At 52.9% G+C, this 16,335-nt stretch overlaps 4 protein-coding genes across 4 annotated transcripts; 2 read left to right on the top strand and 2 right to left on the bottom strand.

The window, feature by feature from the left end:
* Nucleotides 1–1,088: 1,088 nt before the first annotated feature.
* Nucleotides 1,089–3,202, top strand: UCRPA7_70 (putative cmgc dyrk yak protein kinase protein; the record flags this gene model as incomplete). Its single annotated transcript, XM_007912668.1, has 4 exons — nt 1,089–1,886; nt 1,947–2,146; nt 2,202–2,361; nt 2,423–3,202. 4 exons carry the CDS (start codon nt 1,089–1,091, stop codon nt 3,200–3,202), a joined length of 1,938 nt encoding a protein of 645 aa, XP_007910859.1.
* A 2,318-nt stretch (nt 3,203–5,520) lies between these two features.
* On the bottom strand, nt 5,521–6,454 carry UCRPA7_69 (putative pentatricopeptide repeat protein; the record flags this gene model as incomplete). The annotated part of the gene is made up of 3 exons (XM_007912667.1): nt 5,521–6,150; nt 6,221–6,345; nt 6,412–6,454. 3 exons carry the CDS (start codon nt 6,452–6,454, stop codon nt 5,521–5,523), a joined length of 798 nt encoding a protein of 265 aa, XP_007910858.1.
* A 2,934-nt stretch (nt 6,455–9,388) lies between these two features.
* UCRPA7_68 (putative pentatricopeptide repeat protein) lies at nt 9,389–10,570 on the bottom strand (the record flags this gene model as incomplete). Its single annotated transcript, XM_007912666.1, has 1 exon — nt 9,389–10,570. One exon carries the CDS (start codon nt 10,568–10,570, stop codon nt 9,389–9,391), a length of 1,182 nt encoding a protein of 393 aa, XP_007910857.1.
* Nucleotides 10,571–11,685: 1,115 nt separating this feature from the next.
* UCRPA7_67 (putative dna polymerase alpha catalytic subunit protein) lies at nt 11,686–16,315 on the top strand (the record flags this gene model as incomplete). Its single annotated transcript, XM_007912665.1, has 5 exons — nt 11,686–11,980; nt 12,039–12,142; nt 12,196–13,168; nt 13,216–14,510; nt 14,564–16,315. The coding sequence occupies 5 exons, from the start codon at nt 11,686–11,688 to the stop codon at nt 16,313–16,315; spliced, it is 4,419 nt and encodes a 1,472-aa protein (XP_007910856.1).
* Nucleotides 16,316–16,335: the final 20 nt, after the last annotated feature.

Here is a 16,335-nt window from a genome sequence, read left to right as displayed (position 1 = left end):
CAACGGACGCTGGGCAGACAGTGTGTGTGATACGAGTATATGGCAATTGCCGGATGATCGTCAAGAGGATGCAAATGGCCAGAGTGTAGGTAGGAGGCTGTAGCTGTGTCCCTGAGAAGTTGGGTCCTGAATGACTGGTCGAGCCCCGGCAAATGACGAGTTAGAAGTGAAGAGGCCTCGAGACTGGGGAATGTGGATTGGTGCCCATTGGGACGTACTGGGAGCGAGCTAGGCCTGAAACAGCACCAGAGTGAAGCCATCGACGCCAGAGAGGTTTCGAGCTCTGCGCTTCCCAAGCTGGAGTAGCACGACAGTTCTTGCGTCTCGAATTGGGGATTGGGAATAATATGAGCTCGATGGAAAAGTAAGTCAAATGGACAATCAGGTATGAGTGAGCCACCGCAAGCTTCGCCATATCTCTCTCTCTCTCTCTTCTCATCAAGCACTACTAAGTGCGTCAGTAACGATTTAACGGCGCCTGCGGCTGCACCTGCACCTGCACCACACACACACATACAGTACACATAAGGTACACACACCTTCCTACAGTGCACCAGTCAGGCTTGTTGTCTCATTATGAATCCCTAGACTAGTCAGTCAAATCCGCCGTCCGTCGACATTTGTCTCTTCCTCAAACCAACCCGGGGCGTTTCCGCCCAACAATAACAAGAAGTCTTCCTCTTCTTTTTTCACTTTTTCTTATCCATCTCTTGTTAGAACGGCCAAGGCTACCACCTAGTCGCTGCTTTACGACGCCCCCCGAGCCCAGCCCACTTTGGGCTTCGAACGCGTCAAGGCCAACGACGAGTTTTAGTTTAGTCGCTCACACACTGAACTGGGACTGGGACTGGGCCACACGCACACACCACGCACAGCCCATTCATTGTGTGTGTGTGCGGGCCTCTTTCCCGCCGCCTCCAGCCAGCCAGCCAGCCAGCCAGCCATACCTAATACCTACCTACCTAACCTTACGTTACCTGCCCGCGAGAGAAAGCAACACTCTCCCGCCAGAGTTCGACTTTGCATACGCATCTCGAGTCTCTCGACCTCCTCCATCTCTCCCTTCACGACGATAACCCACCGCGGCCATGGAGCAATGGCAGTCGTACAACGATGCGGCCGGCGGCTCCAACAGGTACAACGGCAATGGCAACGGCCAGCTTAACAGGGACTATAGCGCCCGGCCAGCTCAGGCGCAGCCGCCCGCTGGCTTCAAATACGAGCAGCAGCAACAGTACTCTGCTGCTGGAGCAGGAGGTGGATTGAACTCGCATCCCACACCAAACTCCATGACCTCCCCCATCACCACCCCGCAACTCCGCGACGGTAATGGCGACGTGACCATGCAGGACGCCCACGATCCCTACGCCGGGAAGCAATATCCCATGCGGCCCCATCACCAGTCGCACCTCTCTGGCGGCGCTGGCCGCTCCTCAAACCTGCACTCCCCGCAGGAGCCATCCGCTGCTGCCCAACGATACTCACCCATGGAGGTGCTATCACCAACCTCGCCCTATGCGCCAAAACAAAACGCCAGCGGCCAGTTTTCTGCTCCTCCCGCGACGCGACAATCGCCGACCAGACCGTCTGATTATCAACCCCCGCAGAGCCCTTATTACCAAGGCGGCCGACAAGCACCACAACAGCTCCCCTCTCTCGCATCCTACGCCGCCGGGAATGAGGGCTATACCGCATCCGCGACCGTCAGCTCCCTCGAGGCCAGCTACGCGAACGATCCAAAGTCACCCAGACGACCGGTTCCTCAATCAACCGGAAGAGGCCCAGTGCCCGAATTTAAGAAGCTCAGGGCTCCCACGGACCTCAGGCCAAAGGTCAACGCCCAGCCGCCATTCCGAAGAGCTAACCCTGAGGGTGGCTTCATCAGTGTAAGTAGTACAAGCCTCAATTATCGCTCGAAAGGACGGCTGACATCTTTCCTGTGACAGCCTCTCCAAGCCCTCACGGTTCACTTGCCAGCGACATATCGCATTTGCAACCCTAGCTTCAAATACGAGTCATCGCGAAACCCACGACGAGTTCTCACGAAGCCCAGCAAGGGTACGAAGAACGATGGCTACGATAATGAAGACAGTGACTATATCTTATATGTCAATGACATCCTGGGCTCTGAAGAAGCTGGCCACAAGTATGCTCCAATGCGCGAAATCCTGCTGGTGGCTGTGACGAACTAACACTCATAGGAACCGTTACTTGATCTTGGATGTGCTCGGCCAGGGTACCTTTGGCCAAGTCGTGAAGTGCCAGAACTTGAAGACCCAGGAGGTCGTCGCTGTCAAAGTTATCAAGAATCGCACTGCATATTTTAATCAGAGTATGATGGAGGTGTCCGTTTTGGATTTGGTTCGTACAACGAGAACCTTTACAGCCGCCCGCTCGCCAGCTGCTAACTTGGCGGATCTAGTTGAACACAAAACTGGACAAGAACGATGATCATCATCTTCTACGACTAAAAGATACCTTTATTCATCGGCAGCATCTTTGCCTCGTCTTCGAGCTATTGAGCGTCAATCTCTACGAGTTGATCAAGCAGAACCAGTTTAGAGGTCTCAGCACGACCCTAGTACGCGTGTTTGCACAACAGCTACTCAATGGATTGGCGCTGCTGAACAAGGCTCGCCTGATTCACTGTGACCTGAAGCCCGAGAACATTCTTCTGAAGAACCTTGAGAGCCCTATTATCAAGATCATTGATTTTGGGTCAGCCTGCGATGAGCGACAGACCGTCTATACTTATATTCAGTCACGGTTCTACCGGTCGCCCGAGGTCTTACTGGGCTTACCTTATTCGTCTGCGATCGATATGTGGTCGCTTGGGTGTATCGTTGTCGAATTGTTCCTAGGTCTTCCCTTGTTCCCCGGCTCGTCAGAGTACAATCAGGTGTCCCGTATCGTCGAGATGTTAGGAAATCCTCCGAATTGGATGATTGAGATGGGCAAGCAGGCCGGCGAGTTCTTCGAGAAGAGGCAAGACGAGTTTGGGCGACGGACGTATCACCTCAAGAGTATGGAGCAATACTCACGAGAACACGGCACGAAAGAGCAGCCAAGCAAGAAATACTTTCAGGCTAGCACACTGCCCGAGATCATCAAATCCTACCCTATGCCACGGAAGAATATGAAGCAAAGCGAGATTGATCGTGGTACGTATCAACTCAGTTCTACTCTAAAGAAACTTCACTAATATATCAACAAGAAATGAACAACCGGATCGCCTTCATTGATTTTGTCCGAGGCTTACTATCTATCAACCCCTTAGAACGCTGGTCTCCTCAACAAGCGAAGCTACATCCCTTCATCACGCAACAGAAATTCACCGGACCGTTCGTCCCGCCGATGAACCTTAAGGCTAGCTCGTTGAACAGGTCTCCGGCTCCGGGAACCCAGCAACAACAGCAGGCTGAAGCATTAAGCAAGCAGCGTGCCCAAGCTGCCCAAGCTCAAGCAAACACGGCTGCCCAAGGGGCATATGCATCCATGGCTGCCAGTCAGTATCAACAGCCTACTCATGCTGCCGCGCCTCCATTGTATTCAAACAACAACCTGTACACGCCAGGAGCTAGCCATTCTGGGGCACCGCCACCGTACGCTTCTCAGCCTAATCCTTATGGGCAGATGGTTATGTCACAAGCTCCCGCACAGATGCCACCTGCAAATTACGCCGGTGTCAATCAGTCAAATCTGTATGCGCAGCAAGCGGCCAGGTCACGGCAACGGGCTTCTACAATGGAGCAGCAGCAGAGTGGCATCCCAGCTGCTATTCAGAGAGTGGCCAGCCATCTTGACCCCAGCCAGCCTATCCGACTGCAGCCAAGCCCGGCCTACTATCCTCCTCCTACCGATGGTTCGACGCTTATGGACCAGACACCTGGACGTTCGGGTAGAAGAGGCAGTCGTGCACAGCAACAAGGCCGCGGTAACGGGACAAATAATAGGGATTTCATTCGTAATCTCGAGGAGCGAACTCTTGAGGAGGGCTTTGGTCAGAGTCCATGGGGCCATTGAACTCTCGCTGATACACGGACATCTCGCCCTACGCAACCCAGGAACTATCGCCTTTGATTTGTCCTGGCAGTTTTGAAAGGAGCTGTAGTCGACGGCTCACTTGAACCGGGTGCTGTGGCGGCTTTGGGGTAGCAGAAGTCAATCTGACATGTCGTGTGTACAACGCATACGATGTCGATGTATATCCACCGCACAGCCTTGGTATATAGGTTGGAGAGTTGTGTAAGATACCCATCACGGAGGGAAGCTGCGGAGACAAGCTGTGCTTCGTTTTCTTGCGCATGACATGATGCACCACGGCCCAGCATGCGGCAGACGCGACCTAGCATGCAGAACAATGGCCGGCTTTTCCTTCTCGACCGAGCTGACGAGAGTGGTTACGAACGACGGCGGGATAGCTGGCGATTTTGACGGGGGTCTCGAGCTCTACATATTGATGCGCGGGAAAGTCTGGCTCCGGTAGTGCCAGCCAGCGGCACTACGATTCATATATTTTTTGGTTTGGGAAACGGGAAAGGAGGGCGGTTGTCTAGCATATAAGTCTCATCATGTCCGTTTCTGTTATCGGAGGAGGATATACGGGACGTGAGGCTCGACTCAGGAGAGACTGGAGAAAGCTTGCTGTAAGGAGAATCCATACCGAGCATCGCGTAGTGCAGACCTCTCAACAATTGCACGGGAAAAGAGATGAAACCCCTGCCTGTCCTCGATTCTTGTCACTTGTGCTTCGTTGCCGTTCCTGGAATGTGTATCATACGTAGTAGCCGTCTCGAGCTTTATGTTTGCTCCTGAAACGTGTGTAGTGTACATTGCCTACAGTCATGTATCTTCTATCTCCCTCAGACGCCAGTGATATCGGCAATAGGCGCTGTTCAAAAAAGTTGCATCGCGATGGCCTTTGAGATCCGTCCCTACCACCACTATATGCCAAGCCGACTGAATAAAAACGCTGTGACCTACGACACTTGAAGCAGGGCATGTTAGGGGCTTCACAGCTAGCCAATATCAGATATGTTCACGGGAATCCAAGTGCCCCCACGGATCTATGACCTCCGTTCCGAGATTCTCGACGGCCTCGTCTTCACTGACGAGATCCAAATTACCAGTCTGAGAGCCAGCGACCATCGTTTTGTGACGGTTCTGGGTATTGTTCACGGTCGTCAGGTCGGTCCTATCGACCTGCTCCTCCGCGGCCACCCCTTTGGAAGCCTCGACCTCTTCCCCTGCCATTGCCCACTAGCTGATCGCTATACAAGCCGCTACCGCCGCCGCCGCCGCCACCAGCTCGACCATTTTGCCTCGGTCTGCTGGCGGGAGTGTCTGTATCCATCGGATCGTCAAAGCCAAGAGAGCCGTCGACCACCGTGGTGTTGCTAGAAGCGGCAGTCGTGGCCGAGGCGGCCCGAGGTCCTGTTGGCGGTGCCCGCTGCACGGCCGAGGGGCCACCGGCCTTGGGGTACACATGCAGCACTCTCCCATCAGCCTGCCGGAGATGAATCATGTCAGCGCGCGCCGTCCTCTCTGCATCGCCTGCTCTCTCATCGCCGAGCAAGACAGATCGCGTCTCTCACTCACCGTCTGGTTGTTGAACGTCTCGATGACGTTCTCCGCGCCCTCCTTGCTCTCAAACACAATCTCGGCAATGACGATGGGCTGCGTCTTAAGCAGCCTGCAGCTGCTGACCAGCCCGCCCACGGGCGTCATGGCGCTCTCAATGTCCGCGGCGGTGGTGCCCGGCGCGAAGTTCTGCGCCATCACCACGAACGGGCCCGCCAGCCCCCGGATCGTCATGCCCTGGCCCTTCCACACGCTCTTGCTGCTACCGCTGTTGGCGGCGTTGCCGGCCCCGCCCTTGACCACGTTCACCTGCTGCGCTGCAAACACCGGGTCCAGCTCCGCCTTTATCAGAGCCTGGGCCGTCTGCGCGGCGCGCCGCTGTTGCCGGGCCTGCTGCTGCTGGGCGGGCGGCTTCGTGCCGGGCGCGTGGAGGCGGCTGGCGAGCGAGTTGGGCTTCGTGTTGGCCGCCTTGGGCCTGGGCAGCGTCGCGTTGTGCAGGTCGTGCGTCCACTCGCCGTTGATGTTGCCGGCCGGGGCGGTAGTCTGGGCTCGGGGTCCGAGTGAGGATCGCTGTAGGTAACGATTAGCTTTCTCCCCCGGATACTCTCGCCGTCGTGGCATAGTGGCATAGGCTGCGTACCTTCTTCACACCCACGCGGCTTGCGAGCGACGGGCCTGTGCCCGAGGCCTTGAGGGGTGCGCTGGCGCGGCGGTCCTTGCTGAAGATCTTTGCGGCCAGAGCCTCGTTCTGTTTGCGCTCGCGCCCTGGTCCCAGACGGGAGAGTCAGCTGAACTCGTCCATAAGAAAGCAGAAACAAGTCGAATACGCACCCTCCTTAATGATCTTCTCGAAATCGTTCGCGACTTTGGCCATGATGGGCAAGCCGGCAGAGTTCAATCGACGGGAGATGGGCGTAACTTGGCGATGTTGGTCGCGCAGACTTAGGCGAGGCAGGTTTCGATAAGCCGGTAGAATTTCTCTTCAAGAAGAGGCGTCACACTACTCTCATGTATCGGGCCGTAAGATGTGTTGCTCGGCGAAGAGATTATTGCAAAGACAGATCGGTAAACGTCTCTGGATAAAAGTCGAGCTTTCAGGGCTTCTCGACTACGGCGGCAAGCTGTCGGAGGTAACATGGTGGACAAGGGGGTGCACGACTGGTCCCTGGCGCGTCACAACTAAATGTGGCCCGTGCACCCACTTACCTGTCTACCCGTGTCCTATAGACTTATGAATATTTAGCATGGCTTCGATGATAACTATAGTATAATTTCTTTAACAATCAGTGAAGTAGGATTCGGTACGATCTAACATGTATAGTTATATTGTCTATCTACCAGCCTGTGCTACTGGATTGTAACGATTGATCACTCTGGAGCAAGTCGACAGTTCACACTTCCATTCTACTACCATTCATCTGCATTGGTCGCCCACCCAATCGCTCTGCCATTTCCATATCGATATCCTCGAGTTCAATGGGTGACATGTTCTCCAAATCCTCCTCACGACGCGGCAGATCCTGGACTCGCAATCTCTGGATTGATGTTTTGCTGCGTCGAAGTTTGGAGCCATACTGATGAGCTTCCAGTCTATTATCATCCTTGACCTCAGTAAGGATTTTCGTCCCTTCATCAGCGTCATGGGCATCGGAGCCTGCTTCGTTAATTTGAGACTCGTCTCCAATTGCATCTGCATCGCCACCAGTGCAATAGGTGTCCGGTACAGGAAATGTATCCGTGTCATTCAGTGTTTGAACCTGAACCCGCTCAGAGAAAGACACATGCTTCCCAGATCTTGCCTTGAACAGCTCAGAAGTAGGTTGCGGCGAGCTACATCGTTCACCTTTCAGTGATTCGGTTCCCTCAATCTCGTCATCCTGCGTGGTACTGGAAAATGACCCGCCATTGCGTTCAACCTCAGCAAGTAGTTCATTGAAAACCGAATTGCCTTGCTTAATCAAGCGTGCGCGAGCCTCGCCAACAGTAGCGCTTCGTAGATGCGACGTGGCCTGGTTTCCTATGTAGAATATTTCCCAAACTCCACTGGTCCAGCTCTTGGGAAATTGCTGGCGATCAACCACGACCCAGGCTGGCAAAGCATACAAAGTCGACAGATCCTCTTGGTATAGTAGTTGAGTGGACCAGCCTCCAAACTGTCTCAGCAACATGAAACTCGTCAGGGCTTGGTCTCCATTATGGTACTCGACCGTCTCTCCATCACACCCCCAGAAGCCGTAGGTTGGATATTGAATTTTCACTCGCTGCTTTCTCAGCAACTCACTTATTCCATCCGCCAATGACTCTCGTTGTACGTTGTCGGGAGCCAGTCTAGATGGAGCCTCCGAACTGTGCGCGAAGCTGCTGTTTCCATGTGATGAGGGTATGTCATGTTTACGAGCCTCGCTGCCAGGTGCGCTCGCTTCAGTAGGAGAATTTGCTGAATCCGCACTTGTCATGACAGCGTCAATGGATGGATTCATTATCAAGCATTGATGGTTACGGATTGTCTCTCCGTGAAGAGGAGTGTCTGTTTCTTGATAGATGCAGGCACCCGTCAGTCAAGAACAAGGTAAGGCTCTCGACGTTTCACTTACTACCCTCTTGATCTTTCTCTTCCTCGTTGTACTTCGATCCGACTTCTGTTTCTCTGTTTAGGCATTGCTCGTCACCGTCCCGAACCAACGTACCTAGGATTGCTTGCTCAGAGATCTCGCGGAAACTGGACAGGTTCTGCGTTCCAAACTCAACGACCGATAGCATCTCTAGTCTCGGGGGCGCAACACCATTGACCACCTTCCGGGACAATGAGCTTTCGGTAACATGTTGATTTGGGTGACTGCAGTTTGAATTTCCTTCGTCTAGCTTGCTCGCCGTAAACATCAGCGGCAGCCTGTCTGGCAAGCTTTTCCTTCGGTATGCTTTGCCAAGGGAGTTAGCTAGAGCAAATATGTTAGCTTTAGTCTTGGACACACGCAAGGAGTATCACAACTCACCGAAGTCTGATGATCTATGCAATGATTCGCCATAACGGACTGATGCAGCCGCAGGGCCGACCCAGGGAATAGTCAACACCGGACCACGTGAAGTAGAGTCACTTGTTCTCAATGACTTCCACCACCTGTGTTTCGCTGGTGAGGCCGGCAAACTGGTTGTACCATCTAGACGATCCGTACCATGCAGTGTCTCGGTGGAAAAGCGATTTCGGACAGAGTGCACAAAGTTGCGAGTTTTCAGCCGCAGTGTTTCTCTCGGCGTATGAGACGCGTGACTATTCCTCGAGTCCGAAGATTCGCAGCTCTGTCGAGCTTTGGCGACTGGCGTCAGAGGCATAGCGGTCGATATTGATTGATCCGCTGTACCAGATCTGAGTGGATGACAACAGACGAAATTCGATATAATATATGTTAACCTGACGCGATACTGATGAGAACCAGAGCCAGCAAAAGTAGTGAGAGTGGATAACACAATGGTAGGCGATGCACGAACTGCTCAAGGCCTTGAAAATGAATGGAGGTATAGCTTCTCAGTTCGAAAACAGATCGACAGCTGCACGGTACATAGGCTGCCTAAGAGCGAAAGGCGCGATCCAAAGCTGCCCGGGAAGGCAGGAAGCTTCTATACCATAACAAATCTTCTGATCGAACCTTCCAATTTAGAGCCGAGCACGATGTATCAGACCATTGCCAAAGAGATGGGGCTGTTGACGTGGGGTTACTTGCAGCAGGAGCTTTGCGATGTGGCATCCTTTGTAAGTGTGAAGATACAGGGTAGTGGTTCATTATAATGTACAAATATTCGTTGAGAGTTTCTACCATGCCTGGTCACCATCCTTGGCTGGCTTTTGCTCTTCCTTACCCTTACTCTTGCCCTTCATGGCATGATACTTCTCGTAATGTCTAGCGACCTGGCGATTCAGGATGTTGCGCCGCGTCTTCAAGACCTTTATCAGTTCCGGGCTGACCATTCCCTCGCTCAACAGCTTGTCGATTGCAGCAACAATCATTCTGCTGAGACCAATGAGCTGTGCTCGGTCGTCGTACGTCCTCGCCCACTCCTCTTCCGGGGACCGTGTGTTGATATCCGGATAAGCCAGAGCATTCTGGGCCAATTTCAGGGGCTCCCACAGACGGTCCAGGGCTTGCACAATTTGTTCGCCTCTGGCAAACTTGGAACCTGAAGGGTCGCCCGTCTCCTCTAGCAGTTTAAACTTTCTATGATTGCCCAGGGCAGCTTGAAGATAAAGCTTCAAAGACTCGCAGTCCGGAGACTTGAGCGTCCGTGCCATTCCATCAAATATCATGTTGGCATTATCGAAAGCGTGCACATTGAGGTTATCCTTGACGCAGACCTTGAAAGCCAAGCGGTATGTCTTGGGCGTCAGCAGTTCCATAGGCATCATTTGGATGATTTCCGCAGCTTTCGCGCTTGCCCCTGCCTTCGCGCATACCCCTAGATAGCTGAACCAATTATCTGCATCTGGTATAATTCTGTAATCTTCCGTGAAGACCTGCCAGTACTTCGGCGCTAGGTTTGATCGCCTGAGCCGTGCAAGTGCCTTCATGACAAGCGAGAGAGCATTGCGCCCTGGCACAACGTAACCGTATGTGTTATCTTGAAGTTTCTTCCCCGTCTGCTGAGGCACAATCTGATCCTTGTCGATACGGGAAATGTTCATAGTCTGCTCCACGAGAGACAAGATGCTGTCGAGGTCACGATGGTCCCCATTCAGGAGCACACGTCCCATAGCGCAAGCAAGCTCCTCGTCGATGATGATCTGACCCTTTCTCCAACGACTAGTGACTTCATCCCAAACGACTTTGGCCCGCGAAACGGCTTGTAGTCTATTTCGCTTGACGATCTCATCGTCATCTACTCCGCCTGGCAGCCGGGGTTTGGCGGACTGTTCTCTCAAGGCATTCAACACGATGGTGTAAGTCTGACCATTCGGCGAGCGTACGGGCTTATCGGCAGTCTCTAAGATGCTGAACATAGACGCAAGATCTTCTGCTCGAGCACAAACCTGCATCACGGCATTAAGATGAATGGTATTCGGTTCGAGCCGCGAGCTTTTCGTCATGGAATGGTACAGTTTGATGGCCTCCGAGACGGCCAACTTTGGATGTAAGGACTTGGCACAGCCCCTGAAGATTATGGTGTAGGTTTGTGCGTTTGGCATTTGCGCTCTTTTTTTCATCTGTAGATAATCTATCAGCCAACATAGAACTCCCATTGACCATAGGAGACTGACCTCATTGAACAGCTTGATGGCAGCATGCAGTCTCTGCTGTTCCATTTGATAACCAATCAGATGATTCCAACTGACGACGCATTGCGCATTCTTGCTGGCCTCCCGGGTAAGAGCCAAAGCTTCATCGTACCTATTCTTCCCTAGCGTATGCTTGACATGTGCTGCGATCTTGAATGGATCTTTCATGTACTCGAGATGTTTTCGAACAACCCAGTCAAGGTTCTGGCTCGGCTTGTCTTTCTTTTCTGCTTGTTCGGTCTGAGGTACAGGTTCATCCTGCGCTTCCTCTAGTTCAGCGAATACCGTTGCCTGTTGGCGAAGATTCGGAGTCGTCGATAACAGTCGAGGAGATGGTCTGAGAGCCAAATCTGCCGCCACGCCGGGGCGCAAGAGGGTAGCGGTAACCCTCCTTGCGCAAGCTCTACATGTGAACATATCAAAGCTTGCAAAACTTGGTGTAGTACCGACTATCTCGCGTAAAGTGCGTTTGTGGATTTGTCCATACAAAAATGGTGTTGCAATTCGACAGTAACTATTTTTTTCTGCCGGATCTAAGCACAAGCAGTCTCGGGCCGCTAGTGATGACGCTCGGGGGTTGTGGGGTCTAGTTTTCCGGCCGCCTCCTTTAGCGCACCTACCAGGTAGGCAGGGGTTCGCGTCGCGACTAACACGCCCCAACGCGTCGCCCTGCCAAAACCCGCCCACTTTAACTCTGCCAGACGGTGGCTGCACTCGAGTCTCCCACACTTCAACACCTCTCATCACCGTTCACGACTATGAACCTCTGATTCTACAGCTCTGGTTCTTGGTCGTGTCCTCAATTGGCTCCTCAATCCCCCTCCTTCCCCTTGCCCACCATGTCGAAGGTTGACAAGCGCAGCAAGTTCGCAGAGCTGCGAGCTCTGCGAAAGTCTGGCAAGAAGAAGTTCGAGACATATGAGGTCGAGGAGACCCAAGCTCTGTACGAAGAGGTCGACGAAGATCAGTATAAGAAGATCGTCCGGAACCGACTGAACGAGGACGACTTTGTTGTTGACGACAATGGCGAAGGTTACGCCGATGATGGACGTGAAGACTGGGACCGCGTCGAGCCTATGTACGACACGGACAGTGAAGATGACATGATTGTTCGTGGCAAGGATCGCAAGACATGTATGCAACATGAACTCTCTAGATATCTTCTTCCAGCGTATTGACATGCTTCGTATAGCCAAGAAACAGCGCGAGGATGATCAAGCTAAGCGTGATGCCAACGATCGAGATATCAGCGAGTACTTCACGAAAGGAGCTACCAAAGTCCAGCCGAAGCCGAAGGTATGTGGTATAGACTGTTTAGTTTCGAGAAGTTTTTTCTAATGAACCACCAGATTGTGAAGACCGAAGAAGATGAGAACTTCCTCGCGAACCTTTTAGGCGAAGTCGACGCAAACATCCCTGCTCCCCTTCCTCGACAGTCTAGAAAGCGGGAGCGCTCTGCGGAACGTCGCAGAGCTCGTGTACTCTCTCCTGCGCGAGAAAACAGACAGCCTGTATCAAAGAAAGTCAAGATTGCGGACGACAGGCTTCCTCCAACCCCGTCAGCTGACAACTTTGCGGACGATGATGGCTTCATTGCTATGGACGATGATCCTCTCCCCGTCAACGATGTCCCTATGAGTGACCCTCTTCCTTCATCACCAACTGCAAAGGTGGCTGAGCGCAAGGTTCAGATCAAAGTAGAGGCTGAAGAGGAAGACGATGACATGATGGAGGTTGCGCATGCCGGTGCCATCAATGCCGCCAGTGTCAATTTGTCAGGTTCGAGGGTTCCGAAGAAGATCATCAAAGCCGAACCTTATCCTTCACCGCCAAAATCATCTCCAAACAAGGCTGACCCCGCTGTTGAAGCATCCGCATGGAATGACATCAATCAGAGACTCAATGTCGTCTCTAGCTCTCCAGCTGAGCCTCGCAGTGTTGGCAAGATTGATTATAAGGATGCTATTGAAGAGGATGGCAGTCTTAACATGTTCTGGACTGACTACACGGAGGTGAACGGTAGCCTTTGCTTATTCGGCAAGGTGCTGAACAAAAAGACAAACTCATATGTCAGCTGCTTCGTCAAAGTGGACAATATTCTGAGGAAGCTATATTTCTTGCCTCGTCCACAACGCGTTCAAGGCGGCGAGGAGACAGGAGAAGACGTTGAGATGATGGACGTCTACACCGAGATTGATACCATCATGACCAAGATGAACGTCGACATGTATAAAATCAAGGCTTGCACCAGGAAGTATGCATTTGAGTTGAAAGACGTGCCAAAGGAAGGGCAGTACATGAAGCTCTTGTACCCCTATACCAGTAAGTCACTAGTCTCATAAGTATTGCCACCCACTAATAGAAAGTAGAACCGGTGATTGATATGAACGCTACTGGTGAGACCTTCTCACACGTATTCGGCACAAACACTGCACTTTTTGAGCAATTTGTCCTGTGGAAGAACATCATGGGCCCGTGCTGGCTCAAAATCCAGGATGCTGACTTCTCTGCTGTCAAGAATGCATCACACTGCAAGCTAGAAGTACTTGTTGAACATCCCAATATGGTCTCTGCTCTCAGCGAGTCGGACAATCTCGATGCTCCTCCTCTGACTCTTATGAGTGTCGCACTCCGAACCAACTTCAATGCCAAAGACAATAAGCAGGAGATCCTTGCTATCAGTGCTAGGATTTACGAGAATGTTCTACTCAGTGATACCACGCCTGCAGACAAGCTACCTTGCCGGACCTTCACTCTCATCAGACCTCATGGAACTGCATTTCCCCTTGGTTTTGAAAAGATGGCGAAGGATCGCAAGAAGGGTTTAATCAAGACCATGAAGCAGGAGTCTGAGATGATGTCGTTCTTCCTCGCACAGTTGGATGTGGTCGATCCTGATGTTCTTCTCGGTCATCAGCTAGAAGGTGTCGACTACAGTGTTCTATTAAACCGACTCCATGAGAAAAAGGTTCATCAGTGGTCTCGTCTCGGAAGGCTCAGACGGTCTCAATGGCCTTCGTCAATTGGCAAGGCCGGCGGCAATGTGTTTGCGGAACGTCAAATACTTGCTGGTCGTCTTCTTTGCGACCTCGCCAACGACGCTGGAAAATCTGCAATGTACAAGTGTCAGACTTGGAGTTTGACTGAGATGTGCAGTCTTTATCTTTCTGGAGACAATAGGCGCAGAGACGTGGATAATGAGGCCGCGCTGAAGACCTGGGCCAATAGCAAAGATGGCTTGATGGACTATGTTACGCACACAGAGACGGACACATACTTCATCACTGCCCTGGCTTTGAAGGTTCAGCTGCTTCCGCTGACCAAGGTCCTCACCAACTTGGCCGGTAACTCGTGGGCAAGAACTCTCACTGGTACTCGTGCAGAGCGAAACGAATACATTTTGCTCCACGAGTTTCATCGCAACAAGTACATCTGTCCTGACAAGCAAACATTCAGGGGCAGACAACGCCAAGAAGAAGAGGAAGCAGACGAAGCAAATGCCGGCGACACCAAGAAGAAAGATAAGTACAAGGGCGGTCTTGTATTTGAGCCCGAGAAAGGCCTCTATGACAAGTTCGTGCTGGTCATGGACTTCAACTCCCTGTATCCTTCCATCATCCAGGAGTTCAACATCTGCTTCACGACCGTTGACCGATCTGCCTTAGTAAGTAACTGAATCTGCGATTCCACACACTTATTGCTGACAATCACCACCAGTCCGAGGACGAAGATGCCGTCCCTGAAGTCCCTACTGAGCAAGATCAGGGCATTCTACCTAAGCTTATCGCTACACTTGTCAGTCGAAGACGGCAAGTGAAGAGCTTGATGAAAGATAAGACTGCCACTATAGAACAGCTCGCGACTTGGGATATCAAGCAGCTTGCCCTGAAACTAACAGCCAACTCTATGTACGGTTGTTTGGGTTATACCAAGTCACGCTTCTATGCTCGTCCCCTCGCTGTGTTGACGACATACAAGGGTCGTGAAATTCTCCGAAGCACGAAAGAGCTTGCCGAGAGCAAATCTCTACAAGTTATCTACGGAGACACAGATTCTGTCATGATCAATGCCAATGTCGACAACGTCGCAGATGCTCTCAAGGTCGGCCAGGAGTTCAAGAAGGCTGTAAACGAGCGTTACAGGCTCCTGGAGATCGACATTGATAATGTATTCCGACGCATTCTACTTCAAGCCAAGAAGAAGTATGCTGCTATCAACATGATTGAGACCGACGGCAAGTTCATCGAGAAGATGGAAGTCAAAGGTCTTGACATGAGGCGCAGAGAGTACTGTGCCCTCTCCAAGGAGATTTCCAGTCGACTTCTCAACGAGATTCTATCAGGCGATGAGACCGAGGTCTCTGTTGCTCGTATCCATGAGTACTTGCGCGAGATCTCAGGCAAAATGCGGGAGCAAGCTATTCCTGTGCAGAAGTACATCATCTTCACTCAGCTTGGTAAGGCTCCAAAGGAGTATCCCAATGCCGACTCCATGCCGCAGGTACAGGTTGCTCTGCGTGAGCTTGCTCGCGGAAAGACCGTCCGAAAGGGCGATGTCATCTCGTATGTCATCACTGGCGACAGTAAGAGCTCCGACTCCGTCGCCAAGCGGGCATACACACCCCAAGACGTCATGAAGGCGGACTCCGGTCTTGCCCCTGATGTTGAATGGTACATCGGCAAGCAGATCTTCCCGCCTGTCGAGCGTCTATGTGCGAACATCGTCGGCACATCGACCACCCAGCTGGCGGAGGTTCTGGGCCTTGACATCAGGCGCTATGCCTCCAATGCCAACAACCACAACGCCGGCAACAACGACGTAGAGATCCACCCGCTCGAGTCGCAGATCCCCGACGAGGTCCGCTTCGCCGACTGTGCACGTCTGTCGCTCCGCTGCCGCAAGTGCAAAAAGAGCTCCGTCTTCGAGGGTATGCTGGAGGCGCCCGACCGCGTCACCCCCGCGGGCGTCGCCTGCCCCGACTGCGGCGCGGCGCTCTCGACGCTCTCCGTGGTGGCCCAGATCGAGCACGCCATCCGCACCGCGACGGCGCGCTACTACGAGGGCTGGCTGGTGTGCGACGACCCGTCGTGCGGCCACCGCACGCGCCAGATGAGCGTCTACGGCAGCCGCTGCCTGGGCCCCAAGGGCCACGCGCGCGACTGCCTCGGCCGCATGCACTACGAGATGTCCGAGCGCGACATCTACAACCAGCTCGTCTACTTCGCCAGCCTGTGGGACGTGGACAAGGCGCGCGCCAAGGCCACCGGGACCAGTGGCAGCGGCGAGGCGGCCGTCGCAAACCGTGAGGTCAGGGAGAAGGTCCTCGCGCTGGCGGAGCACAACCGCGTCCGCTTCGGCACCGTCAAGGGCGTCGTGGACAAGTACCTGGAGAAGTGCGGCAGGCAGTGGGTAGCTATGGACACCTTGTTTGCTAAGCTGGGTTTCGCGACCGCTTCAGTGTCAGCATAAGGTAGAGAGGGCTTGGAAAG

The sequence above is a fragment of the Phaeoacremonium minimum genome, assembly GCF_000392275.1.
Source record: "Phaeoacremonium minimum UCRPA7 unplaced genomic scaffold PA7_03_scaffold_3, whole genome shotgun sequence".
Taxonomy (NCBI): domain Eukaryota; kingdom Fungi; phylum Ascomycota; class Sordariomycetes; order Togniniales; family Togniniaceae; genus Phaeoacremonium; species Phaeoacremonium minimum.
This window is presented reverse-complemented; position numbering and strand designations above follow the sequence as displayed.